The 20,562-nt window shown below is 38.4% G+C and overlaps 1 protein-coding gene across 1 annotated transcript in view; it reads left to right on the top strand.

Moving 5' to 3' along the window:
- LOC150080500 (uncharacterized) overlaps nucleotides 1-19,971 on the top strand; it is a 104,669-nt gene extending 84,698 nt beyond the window's left edge. Inside the window, exon 2 of the mRNA XM_090381427.1 lies at nucleotides 19,627-19,971. Coding sequence (XP_090237553.1) covers nucleotides 19,627-19,922 — 296 coding nt within the window. The 3' untranslated portion in view covers nucleotides 19,923-19,971. The remainder of the gene's footprint in view (nucleotides 1-19,626) is intronic.
- Nucleotides 19,972-20,562: the final 591 nt, after the last annotated feature.

Below are 20,562 nucleotides of genomic sequence, written 5' to 3'. Positions count from 1 at the left end.
GGAATGATCCCATCAGAATTCAGCTTGCTCAATCCATTCAAAGCCTTATATACCTCAATCAGATCACCTCGCAGGTGCCTAGTCTCCAGACGCTGCAATTTGCAGAACTTAAGCCTGTCTTGATAAGAGGATCCCTTCATTCCCAATCTTGTTGACCTTCTCCGTACACGCTCAAGCAAATCTACATCCTTCCTAAAATGAGGCCTCAAGACCTGTACGCAGTACTCCCGAAACATCACTTTAATGTATAGGAATTTAGTCATTAACTGAATAAACTATATAATTTAATTGTATGGAAAATCAACCCGTAACATGCTTGCCCAGCTACAGTGGGGGACAAAAAAAAAAACTGCATCACCTTAAAAAAAGTAACATTTGTAGTGAAACATATAAGATATTGTTTGATTACAGTCATTTTGTTTGTCGCAAAGCAAAGATATTGCGTCAGATAATGCTTCTATTGCATCAGACAGTAATCGCAAAGTATTTCATCAGCCGTTTCTATAAATATGGCGTTGGAAGGGTATATACACTCATTAGTATCCTGTTTTACGAAGGTGTAAACATGGCTCCATATGTTCAATTGACACCAAGAAAAAAAAGTGTAGCTGTTGCTCAGTCCCAGGAAGGGCTTTCTACGCGTGCTATCACTGATAAAATAGGCTGCCACCAGTCAACAGTATCCCTGCTGAAATTAAAGCGTGAAACCTGTGATGTGAAGAGAAAACCTGGATCAGGCCGTAAGAGAGTGACTACGCCTTCCCAAGATCGATATTTGAAACGGCTATGCCTTCGTAATCGCTATGTTAGTGCTCTTGATCTAAATCTGGACTTTGAGATGGTGCTGAAACAAGTGCATGAACTATCCAAAAATGGCTTTCTGAATGTGGTCTGCATGCCTATTGGCCAAAAAGAAGCTTTTATTGACCCAAAAAATGAGGAAGAAGCGACTTGCTTGGGCTAAAACGCATCTTTCATGGACAAAAGAGCAATGGGACACCGTCATCTTTTCTGACGAATCGAAATTCAACCTGCATGGCTCGGATGGAAAGCGATATGTCAGAAGACGAAAATCGTAGACATACCATCCTGACTGCGTAACACAGACTGTAAAGTTCCCCGCCGGTCAGATGGTCTAGGGATGCATAACAAGCAAAGGGGTGGGGCGAATTAAGTTTATTAACGGAACGGTGAATGCAGAGACCTACACTGCAACCTTGGGACAGTGCCTGAAACCCGTTATTAGGGTTCCAGGGATTATTAGGGATCACCACACAAACGTCCAAAACTGCATTTTTCAAGAGGACTCAGCACCTTGCCACACAGCAAAATTGGTAAGTTTTATGCTATTTAGATTTAATGATGAGTTTGTCTTCTTGTCTCACAAGGCTTGATACATATTTACACGCCACTTTGTTCGCCACTGTATATTTATCAGCTATGTTCCTCGATCTACGCAACAAATTACCCCTCTTTGGCCACACCATGGCATCTTAGTGCCTACGCCTTTCCCAATTGTACGACTCACAAAAAGCAAGCATTTTTATGCAGCTAGATTGCTGCCCAAGTAACATGCCTATCACTTTAAAGTCAGCATACACCAACCAACCATCTTCCTCATACTTAATATTTATTGACCCACATTTATTTCCATTGTGGAGTAACAGACCTTTGAGACTGCTCTTTGATGAGTTATTAAAAAGCTTCCGGTGTATAGAACTGTAACTTAAGTCATTTATATAAATGCAAAATTCATAGACTCGCCCTCAGAAAAGTAGGGGACTAGTTCTTGTCCTCTGTGTCTGTACCATTGAGAAAAATTCCCCATGTGCTAGGTAAATTTAAATCTCTTACCAGATCAGAGAGTTCATGCCGTGAAAACTGTTGAGGACTGGACGCAATGTCTCGAGGCGCGTAGACTCCAGTTTCACCTTCAGAAGCTTCACTTTCAGCACTCCCTTCTGCTATAATCTCCAATATAAGTGGAGGACGTGGAATCAGCAGGTTATCTCCATGTGGCACTGGTCTAATGGCAGATGGAATGGAATATTATACACGATGCCCTTCTTACTCTTTGTTTTATATCTCTGTACATTAAGTAAGTAACAGTCATCATAGTGGCTTGCAGGCTCCCGCGAAATCATGGGAATTGCAATTGGCGTCACCTCCTTTTTACCATTTTTCCACAATCTCGATGTTTCAAAATAGGTTCGGAAAACTGAGTTAAAACCAGCTTAATTTACAAACATCAAAAACCGTGCAGAGTGGAGTTATCCGTTTCAATCCGCTAGTAAAACTTATTATAAAGACAGACGATTTATGCAATAATTTTAAATGAAAACTTTTAATGCCCCACATGCTGGCATGGTAACCGATTAATTATTCACCCGCTTCTCGTGGTATGCTCTAGTCAAGCGGAGGAATTAGCGTTTTCTTCGTGAGTTATTCCAGGTTTTTCATGCCAGACAGCATCCTCTCATTTGTGACTAAAATACTTCACGATGATTATTGTGGTAAATCATTGTTGCATGCTGTACAGCTAGAGAGTACGTTTTTCGCGTAAGTTGAGGCCATAAAACAAATGCCACCTAGATGGACCTTGAGGAAAGTTTCCCATTGCTTTTAATTGCCAGACGATTATTACCACCCAGAGACAATTAAGGGAAAGATGATCCCTGTAATTAGATGGCACACAGTAAGCAGCGCAATTTGACATAGGCATTGCCCTAGTTAGCATACTTGGCCGACGCCCTCCTTGGCTACTTGATAGCTAGCATTGTATTTACTCCATTTATTGATCTTTGGACACAATGCGTGTTGACTGCTAGACGCGCATAATTGCTTTCACGTAACTTGTTTACTTCCCAATAGCGCTTGTGATGTTTGAAAGATATTACGAGTAGGCAGAGATGGGTAAACAGATAAAACCAAAAACCAAATATTAGGCGTTGTGAGAGCACACGAAGGCCGAGGCGAGAGTAAACCACAAAAAATCACCAAATAAATGATTATCCCGGGAGATGGCTGTACAGGCTAATTTAAACAAAAATCCATCAGCGATTGGAAAAGTACTATGGGGTATGGAAAAAATATGTTACGCTTGAAGAAAATATCACATATTTATGAATAAAACATCAAGCACAGTTGGTAGAATTGTCGTCCTTCCCACAGCGGGTGGAATCCAATTCAGTATACAGGTTTTTCCTGTATACTGAATTGGAACTTGCCATCCTCGTGGAGTACAGTGCCTCCGTAGCCGAGTGGTCAGGAGCGGGAGTGCAGTAGCACACGCTGTTTGAGTAGACCGGGTTTCAAGGCCCTGACTGCTGAATACGGTCGATCTGCCAACCCGCACTGGACCAGCATGGCAGATTATGGTCCATTTCCCTCAGCATGAATTGTTGAGGAGGCTTCCATCCTGCAGTGGGTTGATAATGGCTGCACTTTACCTTTTATCCCCGTGGATGGCAAGATGTTATGGGCCCTTTTCACAACTTGGCCGACTTAGTCGATCTCAGGCGAGAGTAACATGGTTTTCTCTTTCGGAAACTCGCGTTTTTTCGTTTATCAAACAGAAACTCGACCTCAGAAAACATGCGATTTACAGATAGTATATACGGAACAACATGGCCTTAGTCGCCAATGCTCCTAAAATCGAACTACAACAACTATATTGTAAATATTTGTTTTTCACTTTAATACTTTTATTTTTCTCATTTTTTTCCATATACCAATCACATCGCTAGTCCCGGAGTATAAACAGAAAATGTATTTATTCAGGCTGTGTTTGCATCCTTTGCCTGTATACTGGAAGTCAGCGAGATTCAGGTGTTTCTCAACCACTCGTGTCTGTTCGAATGACCTTGAACTTTGCTAATGGGGCATTATGTTTATTGGTATTATTAGAATGCTAACGTGTAAAATGAGAATTCGTTGGCAATCTCTCCACGTCTATAAGAGATGTGTGGAGACTACAAATGGGTGGAATGAAAGTGTACGAGTAGGGAGTTTAATTTAACTGTACGAGTAGGGAGTTTAATTTAACTGTACGAGTAGGGAGTTTAATTTAACTGTACGAGTAGGGAGTTTAATTTAACTGTACGAGTAGGGAGTTTAATTAATTTCAAGTAACCTGAAACCTTACTGTGGATTATATTTTGTGCCGGTGGAATTCCTAATATTTAGTTGATAAATCCAAACAGAAAAAAACGAAATCGCTCATAAATGACTATTGTAGAGCTTTTGGATTTTTCTCAGGAGCATCCGGAGGCGAACTTCAGAGTTTCTGGTTACTAAACTCATCATTCAGCTTCTAAATTACTGAACGGTTACAGCACTTTATAAGGGAAATTTAATCTATCAAGAAGAATAAATTAAAAGTAGTTAAATATAGAGAAGCGTTGAGATTCAAATGGATCAAACTACTCTCCATGGCAGTCTGCGCGGTTGTAGCACAGTGGTTATAATCACTGTTCTTTCCGGGCGAAAAAAGACCTCTTTCGAATCCCGCCAATGAGGCGTAGAGCTTTTGTGAGCTTTTTTCACTCCATGGCTAAGTTAGACGGGCTCAGGCTTGGACAGTAAGGTTTTTTCCTCCCCGGAAACTCGTGTTTTTCATCCAGCAAAACAAGTAAATAGACCAGAGGACACAAGCAATTTATGGACATATTACACATGAGCAGATGAGTTAGTACTCGGGTGGCCATAATATGACAATGATTTTGTTTTTTTTAACCCTCCTTTGCGCGAAACTGTCAAGTTTGTTAAATTAATCGGTTCTGGCTGAATTTCGCCTTTCTTCGATATTGTCGAGCAATCCGAACACACATATTACAAAAAAGATGGAGGAGTTGAATGAATGCTTTTGGGTTGATGCAATTTATTTTGTTTTGAAAGACGTAGTTAGATTGTTTTAATGAGCTTAAAAAAACATTCCGGCTCCGATGGATTTTTTTTTTTTTTTTTTTTTTTTGCCTTGTATGAGTAGATTATCAAAAGGTAGATTGTTTTGCTGGATGAAAAACCGGAGTTACCTTTGAAGAAAATGTATGGTCAAACCGACTGAATGCAGTAGTACTAGAAAACAATCCTTTAAAAGTCACTCCTTATCGAAAAAGATGAATATAGACCTTTCCATTCTGTAGATTCAAGATGTTACCTAGTAAGCCATTGAGATCCGAAGTTAAAATTGTTTCCTTTTTTAATGATATTCAACTTTCTTCATATCATTCGTGGTTGTTTGGTTAGTCAGAAAGAAAAATGAAAGAAAGGAAAGGAACGAAAAGCCTTAGAATCTGATGAATGCGGTGCACTCAGTGTGATGAAAGATTATTCATAATTAATTAGTAATAAGTCTTATTCAACCTTGAAGTAGTCCTCTAATCCTGAAGGAGCAATGTTAATGTCGGATAAAAGATTTGAATAACAAAAGGACGAAGAAAAACTTTGTTTTTTGAAAAGAGAATTTCTGTATTGTTTTCAAAAGTAAATTGTATCGAAAATTCGTCGAGGAATTCCCGAGATCTCCGAAGAGGTACATCTCGTATAATCATAATGGCCAACACCTGCTGTTTCGCTTAAATAGCACCTTTTTGTAAATCCATTTTCTCACATCATGCCCATTAATATCATGGATTTGCAATGCCACATATCTACCATTGGTATTAGTAGTATTAGGAAAGGCAAAGTGATGCAAGGAAGCCTTGCTGGTTCAGCATAAGCCTTAAATGAGATTAATGGGACGAGGAAAGAGGTACAATCTCTCGCCTACACATATAAAAATAAACCAAAATTCCTGTTTCCCGATTGTCATGTGGGAAGATAATTTCGTAAACTGTGTATGTGTGTGAAAGTTGCTGAAACAATTTCCTCGGATTGCGCTTGGCATAAGAATAAAGAGCTTTTCACCTTTGTTTTATTTCTCAAACTGTAAGAGATTACAGACTCTGTAGAAATATTTTTGGATCTTTGTAGCGTTATCGCTACTAAATTCAAAGTAAACTTGAGTGAAGCGATGAGAGTCAAGAGCTAGTTTTTGTACTTTCCATATAAATAGAATCTTTCCATTCTTCAAAAATCCAGAAGTATATTGCTATTTACTTAAGAATGTCACCGCTTTGAGAGCTATTTCTGTAGTACTCAGACTTCATCAGAGTGTGTTAGCTGTATGCTAAACGCCAAAGCAAATAAGGCAGTTTGGTATCAGTATATTCCTATGATGTTACAATTGCGTGGATTCTGTGGTCGATTTTTCTGTTTGCTGGACGAAAAACCCGAGGTTTTGGAGGAAAAAACCATGCAAATTTCTCTTGAGACCGATTAACTGAAACACGTTGTGAAGAAAACCCATAAAAATTCCTTGCATCGCTGACCGAATCCGAACTCAGGCTCTTTCCCCCGTGTGGTGAGGACGATGATTGTATTCACTGTACTACATCCGCGAGGACTCATCAGAGAATAGTCGGATATTTTACTTTAACATTGCAAAACGCTCCTTTAAATTCTCCATTTGGGAGTTCCCTTTTTTTACAATACACGATAACTCGTCCATAATCGAAAACCAAAGCCATGAAAAATTACTTGTCAGTTGTTAGTATCTCACCTCCTTGAAACGTATTTTCTTAAGAATTGGTTAATTTTATTCTATCCTTGGGAATTTGTATCCAGAGAGCGAGAGAAGAACGATGTAACCACCTAGGTTTGGGAAAAAGTTGATTGATATTTTTTAATCAAGAATTTTGCAACTGGAGAAAACTCTTTAAATTTAAAATCAAAATTCGTGCGCGTTACCTGCGTTCTATTTGATTTTGATTTATCTCAACTACTGAGTTGGAATAGAACTCTGTAGTGTTATCTGTTTATTTATAATTGTTTATTTAAAAATAAAGCACTCAGTCAGCTAGCGTCACAACCAAATCGTGTGACAAAACTATATTTGTTCTGTTTATACTTGCATAAAGCAATTTTAAACTCAAAACAAAATATCTATTAAAGTACAACTACTATCTGGATGGGATGGTACGCTTTTAGAACAATACAGAATCAACCGCTCTTCTTCATGAAAAATAATCTTATCCAAATCCAATCACTGGTAACTGTTCCTTCAATAAAATGCACTCATCAATACATCTGTATGAAACGCCACGCCACGCTGAACTTCGGATACGTTCAATGCCTTCTCCACCTGAATGTTTGGATTATCAGGGGACCAATACGCACATGTCGGTTCACTGTACCATTGAACTTGAAAGTTGCCTCATCCGACCAAACAGTGTTGTCTGAAAATGTTGAATACTCGTCCATCTTCGCTTTAATCCATTCACAAAACTCAACTAGGCGATCGGGATTCGTACTGTGTAGCGATCTATCGCTGATCGTTATCTTCATTCACATATGGTAGCAATCTCGGCACTATGATTTCAACTTAACTCTTTTGAGGATGCAGTGGACACTTGCTTTGCTGATTCCAGTCTAACAAGAAACTTGCCGTACAGATTTTATGGTAATAATGGAAATCGCTGCAACCAATATAAATTTTTTCTCACCCGGACCTTTGCTTTCACAGATCTTGCACAGTATCAGAGATTGCAAATTTATTACGAATTCTTGAAATTGTTCTTGGTGATGGTGGTCTTGCAGCAAATTCATGTCTCCACTGTCTTTGAACTTCACACTCATTATCGGATTTCCAGTACCCCTTTAAAATTGCTTTGGACATTTGAACGCCAAAAATCCAGCAACTACGATGGTTACCATCGTAGTTGCTGGATTTTTGGCAACTAACATACTAATCAAGGACGAAACATTTAAGTTCAACTGTAAATACGTGATTAAATATTTACGATGGAAATGTATGTACACCTTTTGGAGACAGTGTGTCTCGAAAAAGTGTATCCTGATGTCCTTCATGTTTTCTGACTGAGATATATTAGAATTAGTATTTATACTGAAAACTCAGTATGGTTGTCGTAAATTTGTAAATGAATAAATTTAGAATTTTGGACTGTAACAGATGTAAACTGATGATGCACTTGCGTATTGTTTTGCTTTCACTAGAACATTCTGACCGATGGTATTTTTTGACATCTTTATTTTCCCTTTCCTGTCTTCAATCCCAATGGTGATTATAACACATTAATTTGGACTCATAACATTTCGTAACCTGTTTTGTTTAACCTGATGGTCCCTAGATGTTTCCTACAAAATACAATAAACTGGACCTTCCAATCTTTTATTGAATTCAGAAGATTAATGAACAAAAAGAATGCATAAGAGTATTGATATCTCAGGAGAGGGTAACAGTAGGTCAGTTTACTTTCTTAATTATCACCAGATGTTTAATCGTAATTAAGGCAGAGGAACTTTGAACAAAGATATCGCTTAACGTTTGATAAATGTATAATTCTGGTTAGTATGATAGTAAAGTATTTTCTTAATAAAAAATAATGGTTATAGTAATAAACAGGTATAAGTAATGGCAATGGGATTTTTTTAGGAAAAATCTTTTGATATCAAATTATTCACTTTTCCCGTACTTAGGGCACATTGATAGACATTTTTGGGGCAAAGTGGAGATGAGTGCATAATTATAACAGTTTAAATCAGATATTGTTAATTATTCACTTAGAGTAATACAATAGTGGACATAGCGTGTATTTATCAGCGGTACCAGTGGTCCCCCACAAAACTGCATAAAAGTGTCACTGTGAAGAAGCAAAATCTTCCAAGGCCAGATGCGGGTGTGGTCAGTATGGGTATTGTGAGAAATGTCTTGGTGTGTTATTCGTGTTGTTCATCTGGCCGCTTAGTTACTGGAAGGCACCTTCATCAGGAAAGGACATTCCAGCAATTGTCCGCGGCACTGGGAGCAGGGCCAGGGCAGGAGAGGGACGCTTGTCGCAGTCGGAACCCTCAGCAAAGCAAGGAAGGAGAGGGCTAATGAAAGGAAATTGGGGTAAAGGGCAGGGGAAAATCAGGGCATAGAGGGATTCGAAGGCGAAGTAGGAGGAGAAGCCACTAGTGGGAGAGCACTGTTAAGAATGGTTGAGGAGAAAAGTTAAAAGTCCATAGCAAGAAAAAATAAGGGGGCGAGATCACCAAAGGCAGCTACAAGAGAACACATGTCCACAGATGGCGGTGTAAGCCGCAGGAGACAGCCTTTGCCGAGATCTTACGCCAAGGAGATGGCGTCAGCAGCCAATCCTACTTCGAGAGGTTAGCAGAAATGAGGGGGAGAACCCTCAATAAATGAATCTGACATTTAGGATAATGCACATAGTGGCATATTGTTTTGTGGAAGCCGCCACCGGTGATTTCCCACATCTGCGCCATAGTACTTTGTGAAGACGTACAGAACCTCTGTAAAAGTCAGAAAAAGTGCAATGTCTGTTCATGTCAGAGTAGTATTATGTTCTGTTGTTGTGTCTCTGGCTGCTTGGCCGCAGGCCCCCTAGTGGGACCACGCGTTGTCCTCCAACACCACCACCGGGAGGGGAGTGAGGCTGCTCATCATACTCTGGCTGGCCTCCTCCGCCAGGGTCGCTGAGCTTTCTGCCGGAGACCATGTAAAAAATAAAAAGACTGGAAAGAAAAAAAAAACAGAGAGAGAGAGAGAGAGAGGAAGATATGACTGAAGGGTATAAACAAGTTGAGTTTAAAGAGGGAAAAAAGAGATCAGACTGAAAAGTAAGGAGGTAGTCTGCCTTGAGAAACTGAGTGGACGAGATAGGAGTAACCGCTCTATCATTCGTCTCAGTTGGAAAGTTGACTGTGCAAATTCAGTAAGGGCAAGGTAACGAGTCTCATCCTGGAGGTAGAAGTGTTCCTGGTGTCGGAGATTAGCTTGGATTTCGGTTATAAGTCTAATTCTGAAGTCCTAGTGAAAGCCAGGAAGGAGGCTTTGGGCAGGTGAAGGTAACAGATGGATGAAAGAGCTTGGTTATGGCACCTTTGGTGGTATTGGTCCAGAAGTCTTGCCAGATTCCAAGGAGTTTGTCAGTAATACGCTTGCGCTCTGCCTCAGGATAATTTGCCAAGTCAAGATGGAACTGAGGGATTTTTGTAGGTGTTCCTTTCTTTAAGTTTTAGAAGAGACCTCTCTTAATCACCTCAAGGTAGAAGGGAAGAATCCAGCTAGGAGTTATAGGGCTGGTTGTACTCACAGTACAACAGGCTCTGGCAACTGTGAGAAGCATGGCTCTTTGTATTGAATCAAGCTTTGTCTTGTTACGTTGAATGGTGGCTCTTGTGCGCAAAAGTGAAGCTCCATAACTAAAAAATAGGCAAGAAAATAGATCTGCCCTGAAAATTCTAGCGATCATTGCCGTGTATCTCCTGATTTTGGTCGAAATATAAACAATGTGGGGAAAGAACGTGAGTTTCATGTCAAGTATGATGCCAAGGTAAATACACAAAAATCAAATCAAATTATTACATTAGGGTTACCCGTAATTGATTACTTAAACCCGTATTTGTGTCTGTAAATTGCGTGTATTCTCTAGTCGATTTACCTGTTTTGCTGGACGAAAAAAACCCGTTTCTTTTGAGGTTTTTTGAAAAAAAAAAAACCTATTGCTGATAAGTTAACAGTTCTATATTATCATTAAAATTATTTTACTACCATATACCAGTTGCTCCCCGAAATATTTCGGATTCCCCTTGCCGTGGCAACGTGGATGATAGTACGGAATTATCCCGCTGGACAATGATACGTATGCATAGTAGTTTTACACCAATCCTGCTCGTTTGGCTTGCTTCGTTGTCATTTTGAGTACCTCCAAGCAAGGCCATGTTGGGTACGATTTCTGTATTTCAACGGAATGACGGATTCGAAAGAACAATGAGGTTCACGCGGTCAAATGTTAATTATTACTTTTACAATGGGATTCTACAGGAGCTAAGAGAGGCTTTCAGGTGCAACTGTCCAGGAAAAAGACGTGCTGGAGATTGTTTGCAGTATCGTGACAAATCGAATGAGTGAGCCAATGCATCCGCTTAAACCACCTTGTTGCCACGATTTCATTCCAAAACAAATGTTCGCATTCCTCTCTTTCCACACTCTTCAGATCCTAAAATTTTAACTCAAAGGAAGTAACAGATTTCAAACATTGAATAAAATTTCGATGATTCAATAACATTTTGGAGATCCAGTGAAAAATCGAAAAAGTCACTGAATGGAATATCAAAACTGGAGTTCCAGTGGTGCGTTCAGCACTGGCGGAATTACTGGACAAGGTGTACTCGACCTGTTAGCTAAACACTTTCGAAATCGTTCCTCATACATCAAATTCCCGAACATAGAATAGAAGGAAATTTCACCACCCTGAGGCTTATTTATTTCACGTTCTTTCATTCTCTAATTAATGAAATGTTAATCTCACTGAGACTCTTTTGTGCAACCATTAATTACTCACTGCATTGAAAAGGAAACTGTAATAAAGCAAAATCCACCAGCAATCTAACACCACATGGAAAACATTTTCAAGTAACTGTAACGGGTTACTAGGATTGTCAAAAGCAATAAGGAACAACATTTAATTTATCTATTCAGTAATGACAGGAGTACTGTAAACAAATTAAAAGAATTTAAGCTTTTGATCAAGTCAACTAAGGCTGATGTAGTTGGGATTACAGAGACCTACTGTCACTCAAAGATTCAAGATGAAAAATTTAATTTCGGTGAACATTATACGTTCAGAAGAGATAGAAAAGGACCGAGGGACGGGTGTACGATGCTGTTAATCAAACTATGCCGAAAAGTGGCAAGAATATTCTCTGAGTCAGATCAAGGCAATGCGGATGTTGAGTCTTCAATTGTGTATCGATCTTACATTGTGGAGGTGTTTCTCCACCTGTCAAATTTAATTAAAAACAGACAAATAGAAGTCCAGCAATTATTATTTATATTTTCCCCCATCCAATGTGCTTGTAAAAAAGAAATTCATAGATTAAATGTAATTTTAACGCAATATTGTTAGCTTTAGACATTCCGTGCACGCTCCACGTGTATTTTATGCAAAATTCGTGAACGTGCTATCGTTTGTGAAGATATATAAGTGTATGGGAGGAGAATAATGAATATTAGACAGTTCTAATTAAACCGAAATGCTAAATAAGTTTAGAAATAAAATTAGATTTTTATAAGAATAAAATTAAATAAAATTAGAAATAAAATGAAATTAAGTTTAGAGAATGTAAAACTATAGTTTTATTTTTATTTAACATTCTCCTTCGGTGCAAGAATACATATTCAAAATGGTGCTTTGAATATATATTCTTGCACCGTAACTCTACAGGAACTCTCCTCTGATTTCTCGATGACTTTGCCTCCTGTCATATGGATAGTTTCTGTCTAAATGACAGAAAAATAATTGAGAATCGATTTTTGCCTAGACAGCCATAATTTACGTTTTCGTAAACAGATTTTTAAAATGCATTAGGCTCGATTGACTTTATAGTAAAACGATACTGAATGTAAATCCAAGGAGTGGACACTTTTATTTCTTTATGAAAAACATCTAAAAGAAAAAAAAATGACAAAAACTTAAGGTCGTTGACTTGTTTACAATACTTTACGACAAACATATAAACAGAATTAATTCATCAATCATTATCAGAGGCGTTATACGATGAACCACTAATAGAATTTCCCCCCTCCACCCCCAACATTTACATTACCACAAAACACAGATGGCAATAATAAGATAATGATTGACCATTAAGAAGGCGTGTGATTCGAAGAGCTCGAAATTACGCTTGGCAGATTAAAACTCAATTAGCTGTTACCTGAACATTGACCTGCGCGAGATTCTTAACAAATAAATAACGTCATTACATTTTTCTGTTCCTTGGAACAAAAAGAATTCTTAATTCTCCTTCTGATGGTGTTCAGCTACAGTTCATTGATGTCATTACTTATCTATTTCCGCGCTAAATGTTCTCGGACGCATAGCCGAAATAACTGAGGCGAGTAACACCTCATAACTTGAAATTCCTAAGCGATGAGATAATAAACAACAAAAGTTGTAGGAGTATTTCACATTTTGAAGGTGGTAACATAGTTTAACGACCTCTTTTCTAGGCATTTCTAATTGCGAACTTGAATGCTATTTTGTTGCTGGCAGAGAGAAACAAGTTTAATTTGTGCTGACATCTAGTGAGCATCGATTGAATTAAGAAAAAACAAACTTTAGAAAATTCGCGTTTAGATACGTTTCATATTACGATTATTATTTAGAAATTTCCAATTTCTGAACAATAATAACGGTTTTGGCCTCCTGGAAAAAAAACAGGAAAATCGACCAGGGAGATCACGCAATTAATGGTGCAATAAGGTCTAAATGAGCGCATCAAGTCTAAAGTTGATGCGTTTAAAAATCTAAATTTGAAACAAATATTTCAAATTTTATAATTTTGTCTGGTTCCATCATTTCATCGAAAAGCCCTTTGCAAGAATCGAAATTAATTAAATTATTTTCCTGCAAATTTGATTTTTACAATAGAAGTTTATTTCTATGGTGATACGGCCATGGAGATAACAAATGTTTGATCTTTTCCTTGTAAGGGTTTATTCAAGTCATTCAAATAACTTGTAATTTCTGTTAATAAAGCAAGCGAACTTAGAAAATTAACATCAGCAAGACTTGCTGTAAAAAATCATCATATTGCATTCCTATTAAAAAATATGAATTTCTTTTCAAAGTTGTCCAATTCCTCCTTGAATTTATTTAAGCTGTGAACTTCCACAACGATAGATGGAAGTTTGTTCCGGCAATCAACCACCCGCTGGCTAAAGGAAAATTTCCGCTCATCTATTCTACAACTGTCTTTCTTCAATTTGAATTAATTCCCCCTCAGATGCGGAATCTGAGCAAAAGGAAGAATCCCATCAGCGTTGAGTTTTCTTAAACCATTCAAAGCCTTAGGCACTTCAATCAAATCACCTCACAGGTGTCCAGTCTCCAGACGTTGCAATTTGCAGAATTTAAGCCTTTCTTGGTAAGAGCATCCCTTTGTTCCCCTCACCAATCCTGTTGCCATTCTCTGTACTCGCTCAAGCAACTCTACATCCTTCCAAAAAAGTTTTGAATTTTGTGTGTGTAAGAGCATGATTTCCCCCGCGAATAAAATTGATAATTTACCTTTTTTGCCAGTGCTATTTTAGTGTCGCCTGTGCATGAAGAATAATATTTTTGATGCATCCAAAGATAATGAAGTTTTAAGTTGTATTCCTTACGTACAGTGGCAGTTTGTAAACACTGCAAACAGGCCCACGTGGGTAGCACAGTTGGTGGTAGATCCGCCGTCTTCCCCTCGCTGGGTGGAAAAGAATTAAGTTCAAATCCCGTCAATGACGTGAGAAATTTTTAAGGACCTTTTTCAACAACGTGGTTCAGTTAGTCGGTCTCAGGAGAGGGCACCATGGTTTTTCTCCCGGAAAGCCAGGTTTTTCATCCAACAAACAGAAAATCGGCCCCAGAAAATACTCAATTTACAAACAGCATATACAATGGGCAGAAATCATGAGATACCTACCTAGTAACGGGTAGACCCATCTTTCGCCCGGATAACTGCAGTTATACAGCGAGGCATCGAGTCCGCTAGTTAAGAAAGCGTTCCACAGGTATTTCCATCCATGCTTGCTACACCGTTGTCCATAATGCCGTCGCATTCCTGGGTGGAGAATCTAAAGCTCGAACGGACCGACCTTTCCACAGCATCCCAAAGAATGGGAAGGCCATTCCATGGTGGTAAAATCTGCGCAGTAGTCACCACGGCTCTCTGGGGAGGCGCATTGTCCTGCTGGAAGAGTCCATTGCCCTGTGGGTGCATGATGACCATGAAGGAATGCAGATGGTCGGCAAGGATAGACACGTAACCTGGACCGTTCAGAGATGCGTCTGGACGTACCAGAGGTCCCAACGTGTGCCAGTTGAACACGCCCCAGACCTTTACGGACCGTCCACCTGCCAGAAAAGTTCCTTGTTGGCATGACTGGTGCACAGCTTCGTGGGGTTTCCGCTTTAAATAACTGGAAACCGGTCTCATCGGACCAGGAGACTCATCTCCAATCATCCAAGGTCCAGTGCCGATGTTCTTTCGCCCAGTTGAGGTGTACAGTCCTGTGTCGTAGTGTTAGCAACGGCACTCTGGTGGGTCGGCGGCTCCCATAACCTGTTGCAGCTAATGATCGCCTGATAGTCTTGGTAGAGACGTTTCTGGCACCTCCCTCGTTGAAGTCGGCGGTGATTTGTGCCACTGTCTCTCTCCCGTTGGCTGAAACAATGTGAGACAGACGTCGCCAGCCACGTTCATCCACTACTTTTCTCCGCCCACAGCGCTGTCCACAATGAGATGTTATTCTGGAAATGGCGTATTCACGATACACTCTTGATACTGTCGAACGGGGATAGCGCAATTTCTGTACCACCTCCGCGATAGAGTGACCCCATGAGTCGGGTACCCACAATCATCCATCTTTCAAAGTCGATGAACTCATGACGTTTATTCATACTGACATCGAATTACCGTTTACGTGAACGCAGTGTACCTATATACCTGCCAAGGTGTGCTCTTTCACTAGCGAGAGAGGTGACAGCGTCGCGTTGCCCAGGAACCAGGTGTCCCATGAATTCTGTCCTTTCAGTGTACAGAGCAATATGGCCTTAGTCGCTGATGCTCCTAAAACTCTACGACGACTCCAAATACTGCCGCTTTTCTTTGTGTTGTAAGACATAAAGCCTTGCAAAAATATTCCATTAGTGAAAACAGGTGGGAAGTAAGTTAGGATTATATTTTCAAAGAGCTTTGAAATGTTGAAATAAAGGAAAGGGCACATTAAATTCATATCAGTACACTTCCATTAGTGAAAAGCAGGCGGAACGTGATGTGAGTAAGGATTAAATTTCGGAACCCTTTGTAATCTTGCAAGAAAGGAAAGGGTTCACTTTAGAAATCTTAAATGTACAATTCTGTTAGTAAGAATAGGTTGGAGAGAAACAAAGAGAACACGATATATTGAGAAACAAAGGGAACACGACAAACAACCTTAAACAGTATTTCCATCGGTGGGAGGTGAAAGGTCGTGTGCCGAAAGAAGGGTGAGCTTACGAAAGCTTTCAAAGGGAAGTAGTCAGCGAACAGTTAATTCGTAGAATGCACAGCTACTAGGGCGCGAGACACTTAAAAGTAATAATGATGAAAATTTTCCGTTGTGGAGGAAAAAAACGAATTTAAGAAGAGGTTAGAAAACATCATAATTTAAAGTACTGACGTATGAGAAGAGTGAGTTGAGTATTACAGTTGTAAAGAGAATGGTTAATGTTGAGCAAGAGAGATAGTAAAAGGGATGTTATAGTTGGGTCCTGATCTAAGTCGCCTAAAACTCTACGAAAACAACATTCCTCAGATATTGCGAAAGGGGGGTCGACAGAAAATCTGTCCAAAACATTCAATAAATTATAAATAAGATAAGAAGCACTGTACCTGCCTTAAAATCGAATTTCTGAGCTTGATGTGGAAGCAAGGTTTGAAAAGCAGAAGCCCCAGTTCGTAGATTAATGAAATATCGATAGTTTACTTACAACCCTGTCTTTGTGCAGGATAGAAGAAAGCCAATCCGAGCGATTCGTTATCAAAGGCAACTAAAAGTAATATTAAAATTCATGGAGGTCGTTCAAGTTCAGTTGATTTTCAGTCTATCGATTGGCAGCGGCGAATAGTATCTGACTTTACTTAGTGTTTATGTTTCTTATTAAGTGATACACAAGAGATGGCAGCATTGGACGTGGTTATGTTTGCGTACAGAATTGCCTCAAGATATCTCGAAAAGCTTCTCGTGTTCGAGATTTGTTTTAATTTTGATTTTTTTAGTACTCCACAGGGCTGCTGACCACAAAAAAGTAAATTAAATTTAAAACATCTCGAAATTCTTCTATGCCAAGGATTTTTCTGTAAATCTCTGGTGAGATGGGTCATTCTGCAGTTGATTAAATAAAAGCAAGTGAGAGGAATTCTTTAATAAAATTTCTGTTCGTTTCAGGCTCCCTATTTTGCTTTTATCTGTAAAAAAATAATAAAAGAATAAAATATTATAATTATAATAAAGTGGTATTCAAAAAAAACGCAATAATAAAATTTTATCGACAGCTACAGAATAGAATAGCTTTAAATAAATAAAACGCTGATACACAGAGAAAAAATTCTAACTATCACTCTATTATATTCGCCATGTGCTGAATATAATAGATTGAACTGGTTTACTTATAACTTAAAACACGCGAAGCAGACACCATTCTTTCACACTGACCCATTTTGGTAACACCGCTTGGATCGAATTGTCAAGAAGCAGTCCAGACTTAAACACTGGTTATAATAGGATTAAATGAATACAATATGGTAAGACAGCCATGGAGACGATCGAAGGAAACTAAATTTGATAAAAAGAGCTGTCCAACACGGTTACAGGAGGACCTATCTATTAGCCCTCGCGAGTATTACAGTTGGTATAATCATCATCCTCCCAACACCGGGAGTAAAAGACCCCAGTTCGAATCCCGTCAATGACAAAAAAATTATCGATCGTTTGTGGCGTTGGAGATTATTGCGTTAGATTGTATATTATATATGTCATCCCTGGTAGACCTCGATGTCAGTCTTGATGTTGAAACCCCATAACATCTTACAACTCCGTAAAAATTCCCATGTTTCCACCAATAATGTAGTGTACACGTGAAGTACATATGGATCCATGAGGTTCCATGAGGATCGCCAATGAAGGAGATATGGCATATTTTTTGTGGTTGCAATGTTTACCAATACTGAGGAAGCAAGTTCATTAGCATAATTTTGGCAGACTTAAAAAATTTAGGGTGAACATGTCTCTTTTTAAACGGGATCATTTAAGTTTCGACCCGACATTTGTCCCGACAAAGATGAAAATGACAAACAGTCTCTTTTATAAAAATCGTATCATTTTATTAAAGGTTACACAAGAATATTAATTTAATTAACACCGTTGAAAAGTTGTTCGAAGTTTTTGAGAATGCACAATGAAGGTATTTCTTCAAAAAACAGACAAATAATTTTGGAATTTTTGCTTTGTTGACTAATAAAAAGAACGATTTCTTTCATGCAACGATTTCTACAGTTGAGTAAATCTGGCCTTGCTGTCAAGAAGAGTAAGTCCGAATTTACCGAGGTGCAATTTCTCAGGTTTCAAAGGTCCCAAGGTCTTACTGTTGGAACAGTGGGTCACCATGCAATCTTAATTTAGAGATTCTAAAAATATGAGATCTATGGACCCAGACTACCTAACTTTGCCATCGAAGAACAGGAACCAAGTACTTCAACGTCATAATGGAAATAAAATCTAAATAAAATTCAGTGAATGTTAATTTTAATCTTTAATACGTAACTTCTAGTGTTGATGTATGAATATTTACGTATTAAATGAAATTGTTGAATAGGTCTATTCCTTCAGCACGAAGGGAATGATTGTCAGCGCTAAGGGCTTTGTGTAATCGGCCTGACCAAGTTACAGTGAAAACAAAAAGAAAGCTTGAATCCCTGTTTTGTTACTTTACACAATTCGGGTAATATTCACTATTCAATATGCCTTCTAGATTTATGGTCTCTATTTTCTTATTGGTCTCGTGAGGTCAAAATTGGCTCCAGAACAGCATCGGGGTGCACACTTCTTTTTTTAATCCTTGAAGGTTGCTCTATTTAATCATAATCAACAACCCGAAAGTGCCATTGCACGCACAACTTAATAATAATTTAATATTTATTTTAATGATAGACTAATATTAATAATTATCGTCATAAAATACATACACCCAAACGAAATAATTAATAATTAAAAAACAACCTGAAGGCATCATATTAATTAACCAGTGAATGAAATAGAGATTCACTTGAAATTTTATTCATTAAAAATAAGAAATACATTTGCGTTTCGCTGTAATTTAAATGACATTGGACCAATTAATGGAATATAAATCTTGTGGTGGGTGTCAGCCATTGGATTTCTTTACATGGTTTTAAATAGTACAAAACCATTAAAATGTCACGGTGTCCTACCTGTCGTAATTAGAATTTATATTTAAACCAACTTCATCTTTATTATAAATTATTGTGTTTGTATGAAATAATTAAAACTGGGAGTAAAGTAAACATTCAATGTTTAAAATTTACTTAACCTTGATATATGACATAGAGTAAAAAATCGGAGGTCCTAAAGTCTGGAAATTTTATTAGACAGTTGGACAGACAACTTGAGTAGTCGAGACCCCCTAATTTCACTTAACCCTGAAAAATTCGGGTGCAACAGAAGAATAAAAATCCTATAATTTAAACTTCAATAAGAAGAAATTATACAAACATAATGAAATTATATTTTCGCTCTATTTACTTGTTTTATCACTGCGACATTTCGCCAATTTGTATTTTACCCTTCTTCAGGTACATACAGCGAGAGATTACATCTAGCGGAAGAACCACAAAAACATTGTCTGCTCCAGAATAAACAATTTCATTGATTTCGTTTGAATATTTGTTGTTTTATTAATTATTCGACGTTAACATCTCAGATTATATCAGAATCTTACTTTCTTCACTTTTTTTTAGCGTCCAAATATGAAGGAGATCTCCAAGGGCCCATGAAGGAAATCGAATGGCTTTTCAAACGGTTGTTTCCTATTGTACCTGAAAAGGCTCATTACTTCTGGAAAACAAGCCATCTAGGAAGTGCTTTAGTGATGAAGTCGCCGAATGGAAACAAGCCAGTTAAAGAAGGAAATGCATACAGAGGGTCCCTTCCTTGGAGGGTGGAAGTACAGTTCATGAAACGTGGTCCGGACTGCATGAGGAAATGTATATCCCAAGGTGTTCTTCATCCGGTTCAGTGTCACTCCTTGTGTTAAAGGCCCCTCCATTCCTCGTCTATCATCGTGCAACGTTGGTTTTAGAAAGGTCAGTCTACATACCAGTATGATTTTATTATTTAAAAAAATGATAATAATAAAAAAATAAAAATATATATGTATGTATAGATAACAGTTTCTGAGAAGAGAAAAGAAAGTGAAAAGAAAGTGAGACACCGTTGCACCTTCCTCAGTGTAAAGAATCGTGGGGTGAGGTGGGCAAAGGTCTAGGAGGGCTTTTCTTACGAAATTGGGGAAACAAAATTATGGCTAACGTTTGGGACGGTTGTGGAAATATGGCGAATACGTAGGACGTATGGGACCCGCACTCTGACGAGCGCTAAGCAGCTATTGCCCAGAGGGGTTAGTACAATAATAAAAAATACACTTTTAGAGCATAAACAATTTTTAATTAATAAATATTTTTGTATTAAGTAAGGCTTTTTGTATTAAGTGAAAATATATGTAATAGTATTATCATTCCTACGTCTTGGTATTTGTTATCGGTAGCCATCTTCTGCAGAAGATGGCCACTGATAACAAATACCGTCGCATCTCCTAAAGTGGATCACATCTGTTCAGCTGGATTAACTCTTTCCCAGTCTTGTGATTTAAACTGTGTCAGATTATCAAACGATGA

The sequence above is a fragment of the Mastigoproctus giganteus genome, chromosome 9, assembly GCF_048544385.1.
Source record: "Mastigoproctus giganteus isolate SK-2022 chromosome 9, ASM4854438v1, whole genome shotgun sequence".
In the NCBI taxonomy this organism is placed as follows: Eukaryota; Metazoa; Arthropoda; class Arachnida; order Uropygi; family Thelyphonidae; genus Mastigoproctus; species Mastigoproctus giganteus.
Note: the sequence above shows the minus strand (reverse complement) of the source record. Positions and strands in the feature narration are given on the sequence as shown.